This window comes from Gorilla gorilla, chromosome 7 (genome assembly GCF_029281585.2).
Source record: "Gorilla gorilla gorilla isolate KB3781 chromosome 7, NHGRI_mGorGor1-v2.1_pri, whole genome shotgun sequence".
In the NCBI taxonomy this organism is placed as follows: Eukaryota; Metazoa; Chordata; class Mammalia; order Primates; family Hominidae; genus Gorilla; species Gorilla gorilla.
In genome coordinates this window covers 9,021,466-9,036,297 of record NC_073231.2, presented here as the reverse complement: position 1 = coordinate 9,036,297, position 14,832 = coordinate 9,021,466, and the positions used below count along the sequence as shown (strand labels likewise).

The 14,832-nt window shown below is 39.0% G+C and overlaps 1 protein-coding gene across 2 annotated transcripts in view; it reads left to right on the top strand.

Moving 5' to 3' along the window:
• CSMD1 (CUB and Sushi multiple domains 1) overlaps nucleotides 1–14,832 on the top strand; it is a 2,071,408-nt gene that overhangs the window by 333,689 nt on the left and 1,722,887 nt on the right. For both annotated transcript variants that reach the window (XM_055349528.2, XM_055349527.2), the window contains exon 2: nucleotides 14,517–14,733. In XM_055349528.2, the coding sequence (XP_055205503.2) occupies nucleotides 14,517–14,733 (217 nt within the window). The remainder of the gene's footprint in view (nucleotides 1–14,516; nucleotides 14,734–14,832) is intronic.

Sequence of the window (14,832 nt, the reverse complement as noted above, 5' to 3'; positions counted from 1 at the left end):
AATCTGCTGAGTAGCTGGGATCACAGGTGCAGCCACCACATGGGGCGAATCTGTCTCGGCAGGCTCGGCACAGTGGTCCTTTCTGGTAGGCTGCATGCACTGACCACGCTTGTCTCTTTAAATGGAAATTCCCACTTCCTCCCAAAGCAGAATGAAACAGACAAAAAATCAGAATGGAAGTCTCATATGTTTGTTTCAAAAGACCTTCACTAATGCTAATACATTAGACTAAAGAGAAATGTCAAATGTCTTTTCACAGTTATTCCTGGTCCCGAAGTATAAATGAGACTGGATTTCTATTCTGACATCATCTTCCCCAATCCCATCCTTTGATTTTCATGGTTCTTTTGAAGACTCCTATTTAATGCAATCCCTCAATGCTTTATAATTGGGAATAGAATTTATTGCTGCTTCCTCTGCCTCTCCTAATCTCCTTTATTATTAATTTAATTGGAAAAAAAATTGTGTTAAAGATTTGACAATTCAAGTTCTTCCTCACTCAGTCATGGCTCATAGGTATCTTAGAGGAAACTTGAGACTTAGAGATTTTTCTAATTGAGTCTCGTTTCATTATACTTAGGGAGCTAGACCCAGAGGATTGAGTTAAAGTTCTCCCTATCAGGTCTCTAAATCATACTAGCGCATGAAAGATAATCTAATGTCTCTCCCTAACTTGCAGGCCAGGGTTCTTTATAAGACAGGAGTCCTTTAATTCCAATGAGCTCTCGGTTTGGTTCAGTAAATCAAATTAGGTCACCCCTAATAATCACACAGCTTGCCCATGAAATACAGATGGGGAGCAGGTATGTGTGTTTAAATCTAAAGACGTGTGAATTAGAGTGTCATGTTGAAATAGTAATGACAGAGTATCATCATATACCTGGCAGAAATTGAAATAGAATTTTCCCAGAAGATGTGTAAGAATCTTATGAGAATATTAACCATGTAGGCCTCATTTTACAGCTGGATATTAAGGAGTAGTTTTGTTCTTAAGTCAAATAGTCAATTATGACTCTGATTAGAGAAACCAATAAACTTTATTTTTTCTTCTGTGATCCACTTGTGTTTGTTCAATTCCTCCCCCCACCAGTATAGGACTATAATCAAGCTACAGTGAAAAAAATTAGAAATGATGCCAGCTGAAGACCCGAGAAACAGCACAGCAGTGGAGGAATGCACTGCTTGAGCTGATCTGCTTGAATATTCAATGCTATTAAAGGTTGATTTTGTCAACACTTTTTTTTCTGGAAATACCAAATCTTTCACATTTGATCATTAAACAAGTGCTTTTCATTATTTATAAAACTGTCCTCTTGCTGTTTGCCAGGTATTTAATATTCTTAAGTTTATAGACATCTGATATTAGGGAATTTGGTGCAAAAATTTTATTTTTTTCTCAGTTGAAACTATCGTACTCATTTTAGTCTCAGCTTTTAGCTGCCATTCGCTTGGCATCGTGTTACATTTCCTGAGACATCTGCACTAGATCTAAAAGTTTTGATCCTTTGTACCGCTTTGATCAGTGAACATTGCAAATGGTCCCTTGTCTCTAAGTCCATATTTCTTCTTGTTATAAATATTTAACTTATGAGTACAAGCTTCTGGTTCATTTGTAATGGTTAAAGCAAGGCAAATAAGATTAGTATTATCCTGCTAAATAGATCAACACTTCTGTTCACATACTTTATCTAGGCAACAAGCTATTTTTTTCCTTTCTACTCTACAAACTTGGAAGCAAAACTTGGGTAAAACAAAGAAGAATCGAATCTAGATGAAACTGAATAACCATGCTTAAATAGGAAAAATATATATTTTCTGCTCTCAAATCTCTAATTAGAAATCAGTAAAATAAAATCACACACAGAATCAACTACAAGCTACATCTTTTTTTTTAACTCAAGGCCACAGACTTGAAAGACTGTCACTTCCTTTTTGCCAAAATACTTTGTACAGCAAATCCGAATCCTCCGTGGAGTTTCAATGTCATGCATTGTTTCTGCAGAAACATCATATCGCAAAACCAAGCTAAAATAAGAGGCAGAAGCCAGGGCTTTGATTTCTTGCCCACAGCTTAGGAGCAAGTTAAAAGTTGAAAGGCCATAAAAATGGATGTAGAAATTTAGCTGAAGATCAATTACAGCGGCAAATCCATTAAGGGAGCTATTGTTGTCATTGATATTTTTACGACTATTTGGTGTCTTCTACATATTCACACATAAAGCTATCTCATCCCAGACATGATAAATTCTAATATCAATCAAGTTCTCGATAATCTTATGTTCAAGGCAGCTGTGTCATCTGTGTGAACGACACTCTGTGGAGTTGTGCAGTGCACAACCTGTGCATCAACACATGGTGCCCCCAGTCATACACCTGCAAATATTATTGAAATCCCAAACCTCTTTTATTTGTTAAAGGCATAACTCATATAGTAGTATCAGGTCAGAATAGTTACTTATGAAATAAAACTGTAAAGATAAACATCATTATTAGTTTCTGAAATGCACACACAAGTAGAGACAAAGAAACAGAATTTAGCCTTCGGCTCAGATACACAAAAACATTTAATTTTTTTCCCAATTAATGTAGTTTCATGGCTTCTTATAAAGAGGAGAAGAAGAGTTCTTAAAATTAAAAAATTGGTATTTGCTTTTGTAGTGGAATGTGTAGACACATTCTTTTCAGAAAATGACAGAAAAAATACTATATCATCTCAAAATTGTGTCAGGATAGGATGAGCACAGGGGTCGAAGTCCTACTAACGTGGGTTTATACCCCTCATTTCTTCGCTTTGTATATGTGGCTTTGGAAAAAATCACTCAAACTCTTTAGTTCTTCCCATCAGTAAAATAGGAATGATAATGCCTATCTTTCAAGATCATTTGTGATGATTAAAATATGGAAACTATTTACCTTATAATAGGTATTCTGTCAATGTTCACAGTCATTACTGTAGGTAGTAATAAGATCTTTTATCAGGTACAACAGTCACTCCAGCCCCCTTGCTTCCATAGACCAAATATTTACTGTGCACTGGGCACTGTGCTTGGCACTTGGAATATAGCAGTCAGTAGATTATAATAAAGGTATCTGCCCTCATGGCTGCCAGTCTAGAGCATTACTGTCTTCTTGAGAAGATTAGATCATATGACGACAGGTGTATCAATGATGACTCACTTATTTTGAGCACCTTGGCAAATACACCAATTGAAGCCTACAAGAAGAGTTTCTCGGCCAAGGAGAATATATAACCGCAGTATAGATACGTTTATGGAAGGCACTACTCCAGGGCCCTAGGATACTAGGTGCCAGTACTAAGGAAGTGCTGGCTTCATTGCAGACTGAAATTGATTTAGGTATATGTGGAAGCACACTGTTATCCCTTGTGACGTTGTTACTGTCGTGGGTGTGCATACTTCCCGACCAACTATAAACACACATCTTAGCAGACAAGTGGTGGGGTGGCATCAGCCGGCATCTGATGTCTCAACTCCAGCATAATGGAGTAGCCCTCATCCCCACACATTCTCTTCCTAAATTCACAAAGACACTGAGGAAAAGCACAACTGTAAATGTTAAAAATCCACTAAAACGTGAAACATGGTTGTCTATGAAAGGAGCAATGTAAATGGTGATATGCATCATGATTTTATCCATGCAGCCACTGTGCAAAAAAAAATCACATTTTTTGTGCAGATAGACACTAAACCAAAATATAAGTTAGAGCACTATTTCCCTAAGAGAGGGAGAAAGCAGGCATGTGTGTGTGTGTTTGTGTGCACGTGTGCATGCACGCATGGTGTGTGTGTGAGGAAGATCTATTTCATGCCCTTGTGGTGTGGACTGAGCCGCAAGACTCATGGCTGAGGCACCATTAGGGGCCACTTGGTGACAGACAATTCTGTAGATAATAGAGAATGTGGATCATGTCATTATCTCCTAAGTGACTCACAGGTGGGGAAGCAGGAACAAGATAAACAAAAAACTACAAGAAATTAGCAAGAAAAAACAACCCCATCAAGAAGTGGGCAGAGGATATGAACAGACACTTCTCAAAAGAAGACATTTATGTGTCCAACAAACATATGAAAGAAAGCTCAACATCACTGATAATCAGAGAAACGCAAATTATAACCACGGTAAGATGCCATCTCATGCCAGTCAGAATGGCAATTATTAAAAAGTAAGGAAACAACAGATGCTTGTGAGACTGTGGAGAAATAGAAACACTTTTCCACTGTTGGTGGGAATGGAAATTAGTTCAACAACTGAGGAAGACAGTGTGATGGTTCCTCAAGGATCTAGAACCAGAAATACCATTTGACCAGCAATCCCATTACTGGGTATATACTAGGAATATAAATCATTCTACTATAAAGACACATGCACATGTATGCCTACTGCAGTACTATTCACAATAGCAAAGACCTGGAACCAACCCAAATGCCCATCAGTGATAGACTGGAAAAAAGAAAATCCAGAACATACACACCATGGAATACTATGCAGCCATAAGAAAGGAATGAGATCATGTCCTTTGCAGGGACATAGATGAAGCTGGAAGCTTCATCCTCAGCAAACCAACACAAGAACAGAAAACCAAACACCACATATTCTCACTCACAAGTGGGAGGTGAACAATGAGAGCACACAGATACAGAGAGGGGAACAACACACACCAGGACATATTGGGGGGTGGGGGATGGGGGATGAGGGGAGGGAACTTAGAGGACGGGTCAATAGGTGCAGCAAACAACCATGGCACACGCATACCTATGTAACAAACCACCATGGCACACGCGTGCCTGTGTAACAAACCACCATGGCACACACGTACCTGTGTAACCACCGTGGCACACGCATAGCTATGTAACAGACCTCCATGGCACACGCGTACCTATGTAACAGACCTCCATGGCACATGCGTACCTATGTAGCACCACCGTGGCACACGCGTACCTATGTAGCAGACCGCCGTGGCACACGCGTACCTATGTAGCAGACCGCCGTGGCACACGCGTACCTGTGTAGCAGACCGCCGTGGCACACGCGTGCCTATGTAACAGACCACCGTGGCACATGTATACCTATGTAACAAACCTGCAGTTTCTGCACATGTATCCCGGATTTTTTTTTAGAAGAAATTAAAAAAAAAAAAAAAAGAAACAGCAAACGGGCGCCCGAAACACTCTGGAAGTTACCTATGGCCCAGTGGCCTATTTGTCCAAAGAGATGGCTATGAACCCATTTGTGATTTTTATACATTTAAATTTGACTTGTTGGAGATCAATTCCTTCATATTAAACTTATAAAACACCCCTTAAGAATTGACTTTGCTGCCATCTTGGCCTCACCTTGGATGGTCTAGAGGAGGGCCATGTCGGCACCTTGGCTGTTAGTCTATGACTAGGTCCACATCCCGGGAGAGAGAAAATGTGTTGGACATTTATATCTCTTTTTAAAGATGTGTGTACTAATTTTGATGAGGTTAAAAAAATCTGCTCATAATTTGTCATGATTCAGGTCTCCATATCTGTATAATTTTCATAACAAAAAACCCTCATTATATTCTTCTTTACTGTCTGTCCTCTCAGAGAGCTTGTATTAGCTTCAAGCTTCAGGCATAATCATAGATCTAGGGGTTTTAGTATGACTTTTTAACATTTCAATTTCTCTTTGGAGGTGAACTCTACTAAGCATTAAAATAGAGCATGGTATTACAATTTTAAAATATGCCTTGTTGACCCAGAAATCATTCTTCATTGTTGAGGAAAGACAACTATGGCACTCATACATCTACACAGAAAGAATTTGTGTATGCGAACACCCAGGAATCAGGCAACTGGTAGTTTTACACCTTTTTTAGTGAGTAATGCTGAATCCATCCTATAGTATCCCAATTAAACTACATCAATTTACATCTCAGAGTTTAAATGCACTACTTAGGGAAACATTTTACTACATTCATTCACTGCCACAGCCTTGAGACACTGGAGCTTCTGGCTTCTCCCGTTTTAAAGCAAGAGTAATACATAGCACGATTTCAAATGCAGGGAACAACTCAATCCTACTGACCCAAGATGATGTGCCATCACTGGGAGTTTCATTAAGAGATAAATAAATACCTGACATACAACGAATTACTAGTTCTAAGAAAAAATAAATGTAATAAAAAGATTAGTTCTACCATGTATAGAGGAAGAGAATTCTCTCCACTGGCAATGGGTGCTATGTTTCTATAAGAAAAGTAGCATTGCCTTCAGAATAACTTGCATTATTGAAATATAAACTTGAAGTCTCTGAAGCGAAGACTCAGGTTTAGATTCTCACCTGTTAAAGGCAAAAAAATCGTTTATTTCCAAAACATCGATGTGAGATCTGGGAATCATGAATAAAACAGTGCTTGTTGTTTTTGATTTGATTGGCTGAGGAATATAACCGACTTTATCACTCAGAATCTCTAAAGTAGTGTTACATGGCCTAGAAATCCTCATATTTTAAGTACAATGTTGTGAGCGGAGGAGCACATGCAGGCGTGGGGTGCCATGAAGCCTCCCTGTTAAAAGTGATGTGTCCCGGAATCTAAAGGACAACAGGATAAAGGCAGGCACAGGGCAAATCCCACTCATCATCTTTCACGTAAAATTCTCTTGCAATGAGGAGGCCCTCTAGCTAAAAATTCCTTTGTAAAAATGACAATAATCATCTTTTTTCTTTCCCGTGTCTACCCCTGCTTCCTACCTTCGACATCCCTTTTCGCCAGTCTACAATTACTTTGCAAAATGGGCAGCCTCGTCATCCCGCACCTGTGGGAACTGGGGCTCATATCCATGAGGCAACATGTTCAAGGCTTAATGCTCCATGCAGGAAATTAATCACGTTTTAGATTTGTTTGATCCGAAGCGCCCAGTGCTTTGCTTGCTTTTTTTTTTTTTTTTTTTTTTTGTGCCCCTGCACTACGCCTGCTGTCTTGGCAATGTGTCTTTTCAGAGTGGGTACACATTGAATGACTTTATTACCATTAATGCAACAGTTTCTTAGTAGGTGAAAACATTACATTGCTGGAGTTAACTAAAGCTACCTCCCCTGGGGGAAATAGCAAAGGGAACAACATTGACATCATATCCATGAGGTTCCAGTTCTGACTCATGGCAGCCTTGCCTTGCCTGGAATGATGACCCCTGTCTAGAAGGAAAAAGCAGAGATGCCAAAGTCCATAGGAACAGCGTGTAGGAGAAAAATTAGCTTCCCATAAAGCAGGGAGTATTTAAGGAGCTTTTGACAATCAGGCTGTTTAACAGGATTGAGAGAATAGCAACTCTGCTTTTGGAATTAAAATATCACCTGCATCCTAATGTTTTAAGTAATCACTAACCAGAATATAGATTTGTAGTTCTTTCAAGTACCACTACTTTCCCTGCTTCCCTATGAGTGTGTGGAGAGATTTAATTTGTCCGACCACCTCTACTTCCCACACATGCACTCAAACTCACCCACAGGCTTCAACAATTGAATGTCAAGTAGCAGACACTATTCTAGAAATGGGCATATAAACAAGCCAATCATTATCTTCACTCTTGGAAGGTTTACATTTTAGTGTACAAAGAGATCATCAATGAGTAAGCAAGTAAATAGGATATTTCACAAAGTTACAAATGCTATAAGGGAATAAAATAGTGTAGGGGCCAGGCATGGTGGCTCACACCTGTAATTCCAGTACTTTGGGTGGCTGAGGCGAGCCCATCACCTGAGGTCAGAGGTTCGTGACCAGCCTGGCCAACATGGTGAACAACCCTGTCTCTACTAAAAATAGAAATATTAGTCAGGTGTGGTGGTGCATGCCTGTAATCCCAGCGACTCTGGAGGTTGAGGTGGGAGGATCACTTGAACTTGGGAGGTGGAGGCTGCAGTGAGCTAAGATAGCACCACTGCACTCTAGCCTGGTGACAGAGAGAGACTCTGTCTCAAAAAAAATAGGGCAAAGGGTAGCATGTAATGTTGGAAGAGTGTTGCTGATTGAGATATGAGTGTCTGGAAAGAGTATACTGTATTGAGATATGCATGAGGTCTCAATGAAAAAATCTGGGCAAAGCTCATTTCGGGTAGCTGGACCCAGATGTGCAAAGGGTCTGGGGTGGGAACAAGCGTGGTGTGTTCAAGGAAGAGAAAGAAGTGACACTGACCAGTGAAAACCTCCCTTTTCCTTTTGGAGTGATACAAACCGGGTACTCCTGGTTCATTTTCAGTGTAAGAGCTCCCTTCAAGGCCTTGCTCATGGGCAAAGATTCCACAGTGAGAAACCCGATTCGTTGGCTCTGTTTCAGGCAGGCTGCCTCTGGCATTTTTACTTTTCTTCTTTGCTCATGTAGTGAGTTATCTCCCATAGGTGTTTGGGAGTAAAACCCAACCAAGTACCCTAGGGCGCTGAGCGAGAGTGGCTGATGTCAGTCGCTCCAGGTGATCTGAGAATCATCACGCTTTCAAAGCCTCCTACAGGGCATGGTGTTCCTGCAAAATGCCTGAAGACTTTAATTTTGAAAACCCTTAATCGAAGTCCCCGGAACGGCACTTTAAATCATGGTCCTTCCACAATTAATTATTTTCCCCATAATGCAGACCCTGGAATAACCCATGAAGCTATAGAAGATAATGCAGAATTTAATGCATATTTGATTTGTTTACCGTTTCAAACAGCGCTTATCTGATCAGGGAATCTTCCACTTCCTTCATTGAAATCTGAGGCCTCTCACTATTTCAAATTCCAGAGCCACTTAGAAGTCTGTCGTACTCCTTAGCTCTTAAAGAAAAAAATTCACTGAAAATCACAATGGACCATTTTATTTTATATTATTTTATTTTTTATTTATTTTATGTTTTTTACTTGAGAGTTGCTTGATAGCTACATCCGGTAGGAGTAAGGCAATGTTTAGTCTTGCAGAAAAGCCGACAGGTGTACAATATAATTTGACCACAAAAATGTCAAAAATGAAAGATGCTTTGGAGGTCAAAAATCTGCCTGTCAGAAAGTAATCAAGTTCTCATTTGCACAGTAATTTATATAGACATGAAAACCATAAATTGTCATTTTCACAAAATAGATGTAGTAAAAGGATCGACACTGCCCCTGAGTGTAATAAATATGTAAGGTTTATTTTTCCACCAATGATGTTGTTTTAAAAATGAGCCAGTGTGGTGATCTGGGCTTGTTGCAAACGGGATAAAAACCACAAAGGCTGTTTTTGATGTTTATCTCCAATGAGACATACTGTTCAGATGATAATATGGCTTCTGCCTGGACTCTATTTACACACAAATCTATATACACTTTCAAATGATATCAGGCCCCAGAGTTGGAGACAATTATACATTCCCAAGTCTTTTCATCTCCAGACTGTTCCTCCGCAGCCCTGTCCATCATTTCTCAAATGACTCGTTTCCTCGTTTGTAGAATTTGCTACAGAGTATCATTTCCCTGCATGGCTGTCTCCACATACAGGACAGTATAGTCCACATCTTTCTAAGTCCCTAAACCCAATTACATATCAAAATATCTCTGATGTCCAAACATTTGCTCTCAGACGGAGGTTTTGAATAGCAAAACCATTCCCTCATCATAAAGCATTATCCAAGTAATTATTTTCACAGCTAGCAAAGCAAAGGCTAAGCCACACCCCACTTCAAAGGCTGTGCGTGAATTGAATGAGGTAGTACAACATATTTGGCACACAAGTTTTTAAATATTATGTCCACCTCTACTATTTTCTGAGAATGCCCACCCAGCCCAGGATTGAGAGAAACAGCACAGTTTCATCCAGGTGTGGAATCTAGGAAGGTGTTTGTTTATGATACCTTCACTCCTCAAATGCTCACAGTGTATCAGTTTGGATCACAGATGAATCATCTCAGCTGTTACCTTCTAGGAAAAGTATGTGCCACTGCTATACAGCAGCACAAATTACAGAGCAAGAGCCTGGGAGAGGAGCCAACCGACTATGGGGGGTGTTGAGAGTGGACGGGTTAGTTCATCTCAGAAATGATGAGGGCACGGGGCCATTTTCTAAGCTGGGTGTTTTTGAGACAGGCTTTCAAAGTAGAAAATTGTCATAGGACACAGTGAGCCCTGCGTTTACTGGAATGTGTTTTCCGGCCTCCAAGAGGGGCACTGCTATATAACCAACCATCAACTCCATGGCTCACCGGGGCCCAGGGCAAGTCGTCCTGTAGGCTCCTTGCCAAGCACTTGCCTGTCTTGCAGACCTGGACCTTCACAGGATAGAGAGTAGCACCTATAGGCTGACCAGGTCACCTCCAAAGCAAGACACTTCATAGGTCAGTTCTTACTGGTTCCTGCAGGACTGGCATGAATTTAATCGAAATCCAAATTGTTCACATCTTGCATACCAGGTAGTATGGCAACATTAACTGTAGATGAGAAAAGTGTTCAGCAAAATGTTAGCAATAATTATCTTTGGAAATAAGACTATGAGTGATGTTTATGTTTCTAAATGCTACTTAATACTTTCAATTTTTTTCCCTTCAATGGCCATTGATTAGTTTTAAAGAACGGCAGAAGTTAGAGGCCCTACATATCTAGATTTTCCAAATGTCTGTATTTACTCATCATTTTATTTTGTGATGTAAGGTATTTGTTGTGATATATGTTATGATTTGATCACCATACTTGAGGTCTGGAATGTACTGGGTTGTCTGCTGTGTTTGTTCGTGGAGATGTAACCGGGTTTGGTGGGACGGCTCCAGGCTTTGGTGTCAGAAGACCTTGATTCATTCCCGGAAGACTTTGGACAACTTACTTCATTTTCACTTGTTCTTCCATCTTTGTAAAATCATGATGTGTGGCTGCTTAGAAGGTCAACAAAGAGTATATGTGAAAATGCAGTTTGAAAACAGAACCTCAGTCCAACAGCATAAGACAGAATTTGAAAATGACTGAAGTTAACTCTGTGTATGTAAGGTTGTGGTATTAAGGACTTATCTAAGGAGTAGAAATCTGCAAAAAAATTAACTCTGATTCTTCTATATCTAACATTCTGCTGATTACTTTAGATAGGAGCCAGATGTTTTGTATGTTATTATTTCAGTGCCAGATGACTTACATTCCAGTTGCCTAAAATTATGGCATGTGTTCAGGTTTTCTCTTGGAAGTTTGTTTGAATTATAGCACCAAAAACATCTGTATGCACAATGTTGCATGTGTGTTTCTCTGTGATGTGTATTTTGGTATCCATGCAATTACAGATGTGTATTTTGGTATATGTGTAATTGCATGCATACCAAAATATACATCACAGAGTGTGTTCATATATATATATATGTGAAATTGAAATCAAAATTGAAATTGAAATCAAACTTCAGTATCACTAGGAAAAACATACACATACATATATACTTCTTTTTTACCATTGATATTGCCATTGATATTGATATTTTATTTCAAGGTGACTTCCAGTGTCAGTTTATGGAGGAAGAAGACCATTAGACTTTTTTTTTTTTTTAGCAATAATTAAGGTTTCAATCCCTGTAAAATAACATCTTAATTTTAACTAACACATTACAATTATCACAGAAACTGCCGATTATTTTATTGCCCTGAAGAAATACAAATTACAAAGGTACTTACAAGGGATGCATGTTAAACAATATGTTGAAATATGCTTATGTTTGCAGCATTTAAAAGTTTGTCCATTAAGAATATTCAGTTAAAATAATCCACTTGTTTGAAGCTGTACTTAAGGATATCATTTACATCAAGCTTAGACGTACATCGTTGAAAAAGAAAACATGTATAGAATATTTGTGCATACTCTATAGTAGGCAAGGGCCCATTAGAGTATAAGATCCAAGAGAAAAGAGGACTACCATATTAGCTTTAAATCTAGATTCTATATCTTTGTGGATTTTATGGCTTTCTATTCTGTTCCACTGGCTATTTATCTAGGCTTACACCAATCAAACACTGCTTTAATTAAGGTGGCTTTATAATAAGATGCAGTATTAAGTTGCAGACCAAATACATCCGATTCTATCTTAGGCATTGATACTTTAAAAACTTCTTGGTTGTTTGCACTGGACAGCCAACGATGATATTCATTCTACTAAGAACTTTTGAGCAGTTGCCAAAATTTCTAACCGGTGCTACGGAATGTCAATGAATGGATCAAATGTGACTCATTCAGCAACATGCACTGTACTCATTAGTACCCTGAATGCAGCCTAAATGTTATTCCTTGAGGAAATCTTAATATCTGTTAATCTGATTCAACCTAATGGGTCGATAATAGTAACTACTTTCCAGTTGACGTTTTTCTGTTGAACTGATTTTTCTTTTTTCCAATTTATAATCAAGTCTTCCCTTTTTTTGATTTACTGTTAAGCAAGAATTACTGGTAAAACAGACAAGCTATTTTCTTTAAAAACCTTTCAAAACCCCACAGCTTTAATATTTACTTGTTACAGTGTTATTATTAGACTTAAATTTAGTGGAAAATGGGCTTTTTATTAGTTCTCTGGTTTTAAACTCATAAATCCCTTTCATTAAATCTTTTTATTAAGATTTTGCCAACTCCCACAAGCATTTGATAATATTACTGTGAATGATTTGAGCTCACTGAGGTCTACTGTTGTAAAATACTTTTTAAGTATAAAATGTAGTTGAAAATAATTTTCTGTTTGTACTTTAACAATAAAAGCTGAGATAATACTTGTATTCAAGTAGTTACACTACATGCCACAATCTGAGTACACCCAGGTCCCTTCAAAACTTTCTCAATATTTTTAGTGTCAAAACATTTAAATACATTGAAAGCACTTTAGTGGGAAATGGGCATATTAAGAAGGTAAGAAACACAGACAGTTTTTGCGAGCTACTTTACAACTAACCTCAGACAAACGAAATGTTGGAAGGGTTTGAGAGGGTTATCCTGTTCCCTTACAGGATAGTAATATTTACAGGGTACATGAGTAGAGTGTGTTTATGACAGCGCACTTCCAACGATCTGTCTGCCCCGTTTTCAGCTTTGGCTCCTCTTGCTTCAGTTGGATTGGCCCAGGCATGGCCATCACAGGCAGACTGTTACAGGTAACCGAACAGACCAAAAAAAAAAAAAAAAAAAAAAAAAAATTAACAACCACAGGGACCAAATTAGCATGGCACGGAGAGCTTGTATGTGGGAAGTAACATGGGAAGGGGAAGGGCTGAAACAGGCAAGTAGGGAATCACCCTGCAAAGTAGGTGGATGAAGATCAGGAGTAGTGGAAATGAAATGCATCGGTGAGGCTGAGAAGGCAGGCATTTCGGTTTGTCTAGTGGTAAAAATGGAATAGGTGGGTCAGGTGTGCAGCTGTTACTAATCTCCCAGAGCTGTTCTTTCAGCGCTTGGTTCTTGCAGGAAGCCTGGGGCCTACAATTTACTCAAGGGTTCTGTTCTTTCGAACTACTCCAGAAGTCTGGGAGTCACCTGAGAAGTGCTTTGTTAGAATCAATAACACAAAATCTTCAGAGGCAGAGGCAGAATGAAATCAGTTCCTCAGACACTGCTCAGTGGCTTGAAGGTGGCTTTGTGGCACTCAATTGCCCTTCAGCCCTCATCATTTCCCATTGTCATGTCAATCCTAAACCCTCAGGGTAATCCCAATTCCACCTGCCAAAGGGAAGTTCTTAAGGGAGGGCTGAGTAAAACGTGAGATGTCCCGCAGTCCTGCTTAGGGACTAAGCTAAATCACTTACTGCTTACTTACTGCTCTTTCGAACTCTGAGCCTTTTCTTTACTTGGTCCCTTCATTTTGTGGTACACCTTCCTTTCTTCTCCATCTCCTAAGTCCTGCCTGTGTGAACGGGTAGACATCAATAGTGAGGATGTTGTTACAGTCCTCGTTTTGCTGAGCTGCTCTTTCATTTTAGCGTCATTTAACTTACCTTGTTTTATGTCTTTTATTTTCAACTTGATAAGCTTCCTTTATGCATGTGTTATTCTTCTGCCCAGTAAGACATTTGCCAGCACAGGCACCGATCAATCACTGGCGTGTTGAGCTTGTTTTTTTCTAACTATTCTTATTACCACATATTGCAGTTATGTGGCTAGGTGACCAGGTGTGTATGTATAGAGTTTTATAATGTTTATTTTTCTGTAACTTAGTTTCCACCAACAAAGAATTTAGGGTGGAGTGTTTTAAGCATGATACTATGTAGATAGTTAGCACCAAATTTGTTCCCCCATGAATTGAAATTTGATATTGATGAGGCTGTATTTTAAAGTGACAGGAAAAAGAATTTCCCTAAACTTCTAATATTAGTTACAAAATGTTGCATATTTTCTTTCCTTTTAATTTGTTGTTGTCCTCTATCTTTCAGCACTGCAGAACACTTAATTTATCCTTCAATATTTGTGCAAGAATTATAAAATGTTATAAAAATTGGCTAAAGTGTTTAGAAATTTTTTAAATCACAGATTAAAGATGGCCAGAATAATATGCTTCTTTGTGTGTGTTTTCTCTTCCAGGTCAGAACTGTGGAGGCTTAGTCCAGGGTCCCAATGGCACTATTGAGAGCCCAGGGTTTCCTCACGGGTATCCGAACTATGCCAACTGCACCTGGATCATCATCACGGGCGAGCGCAATAGGATACAGTTGTCCTTCCATACCTTTGCTCTTGAAGAAGATTTTGATATCTTATCAGTTTACGATGGACAGCCTCAACAAGGGAATTTAAAAGTGAGGTAAGGTATCAACTTTTTATATTATAGTTCAGTTAGCACTGTTTGAATACACAGATTCTGAAATCTAGTTGGAATATTTAAATTTTATGATTGTGTGCG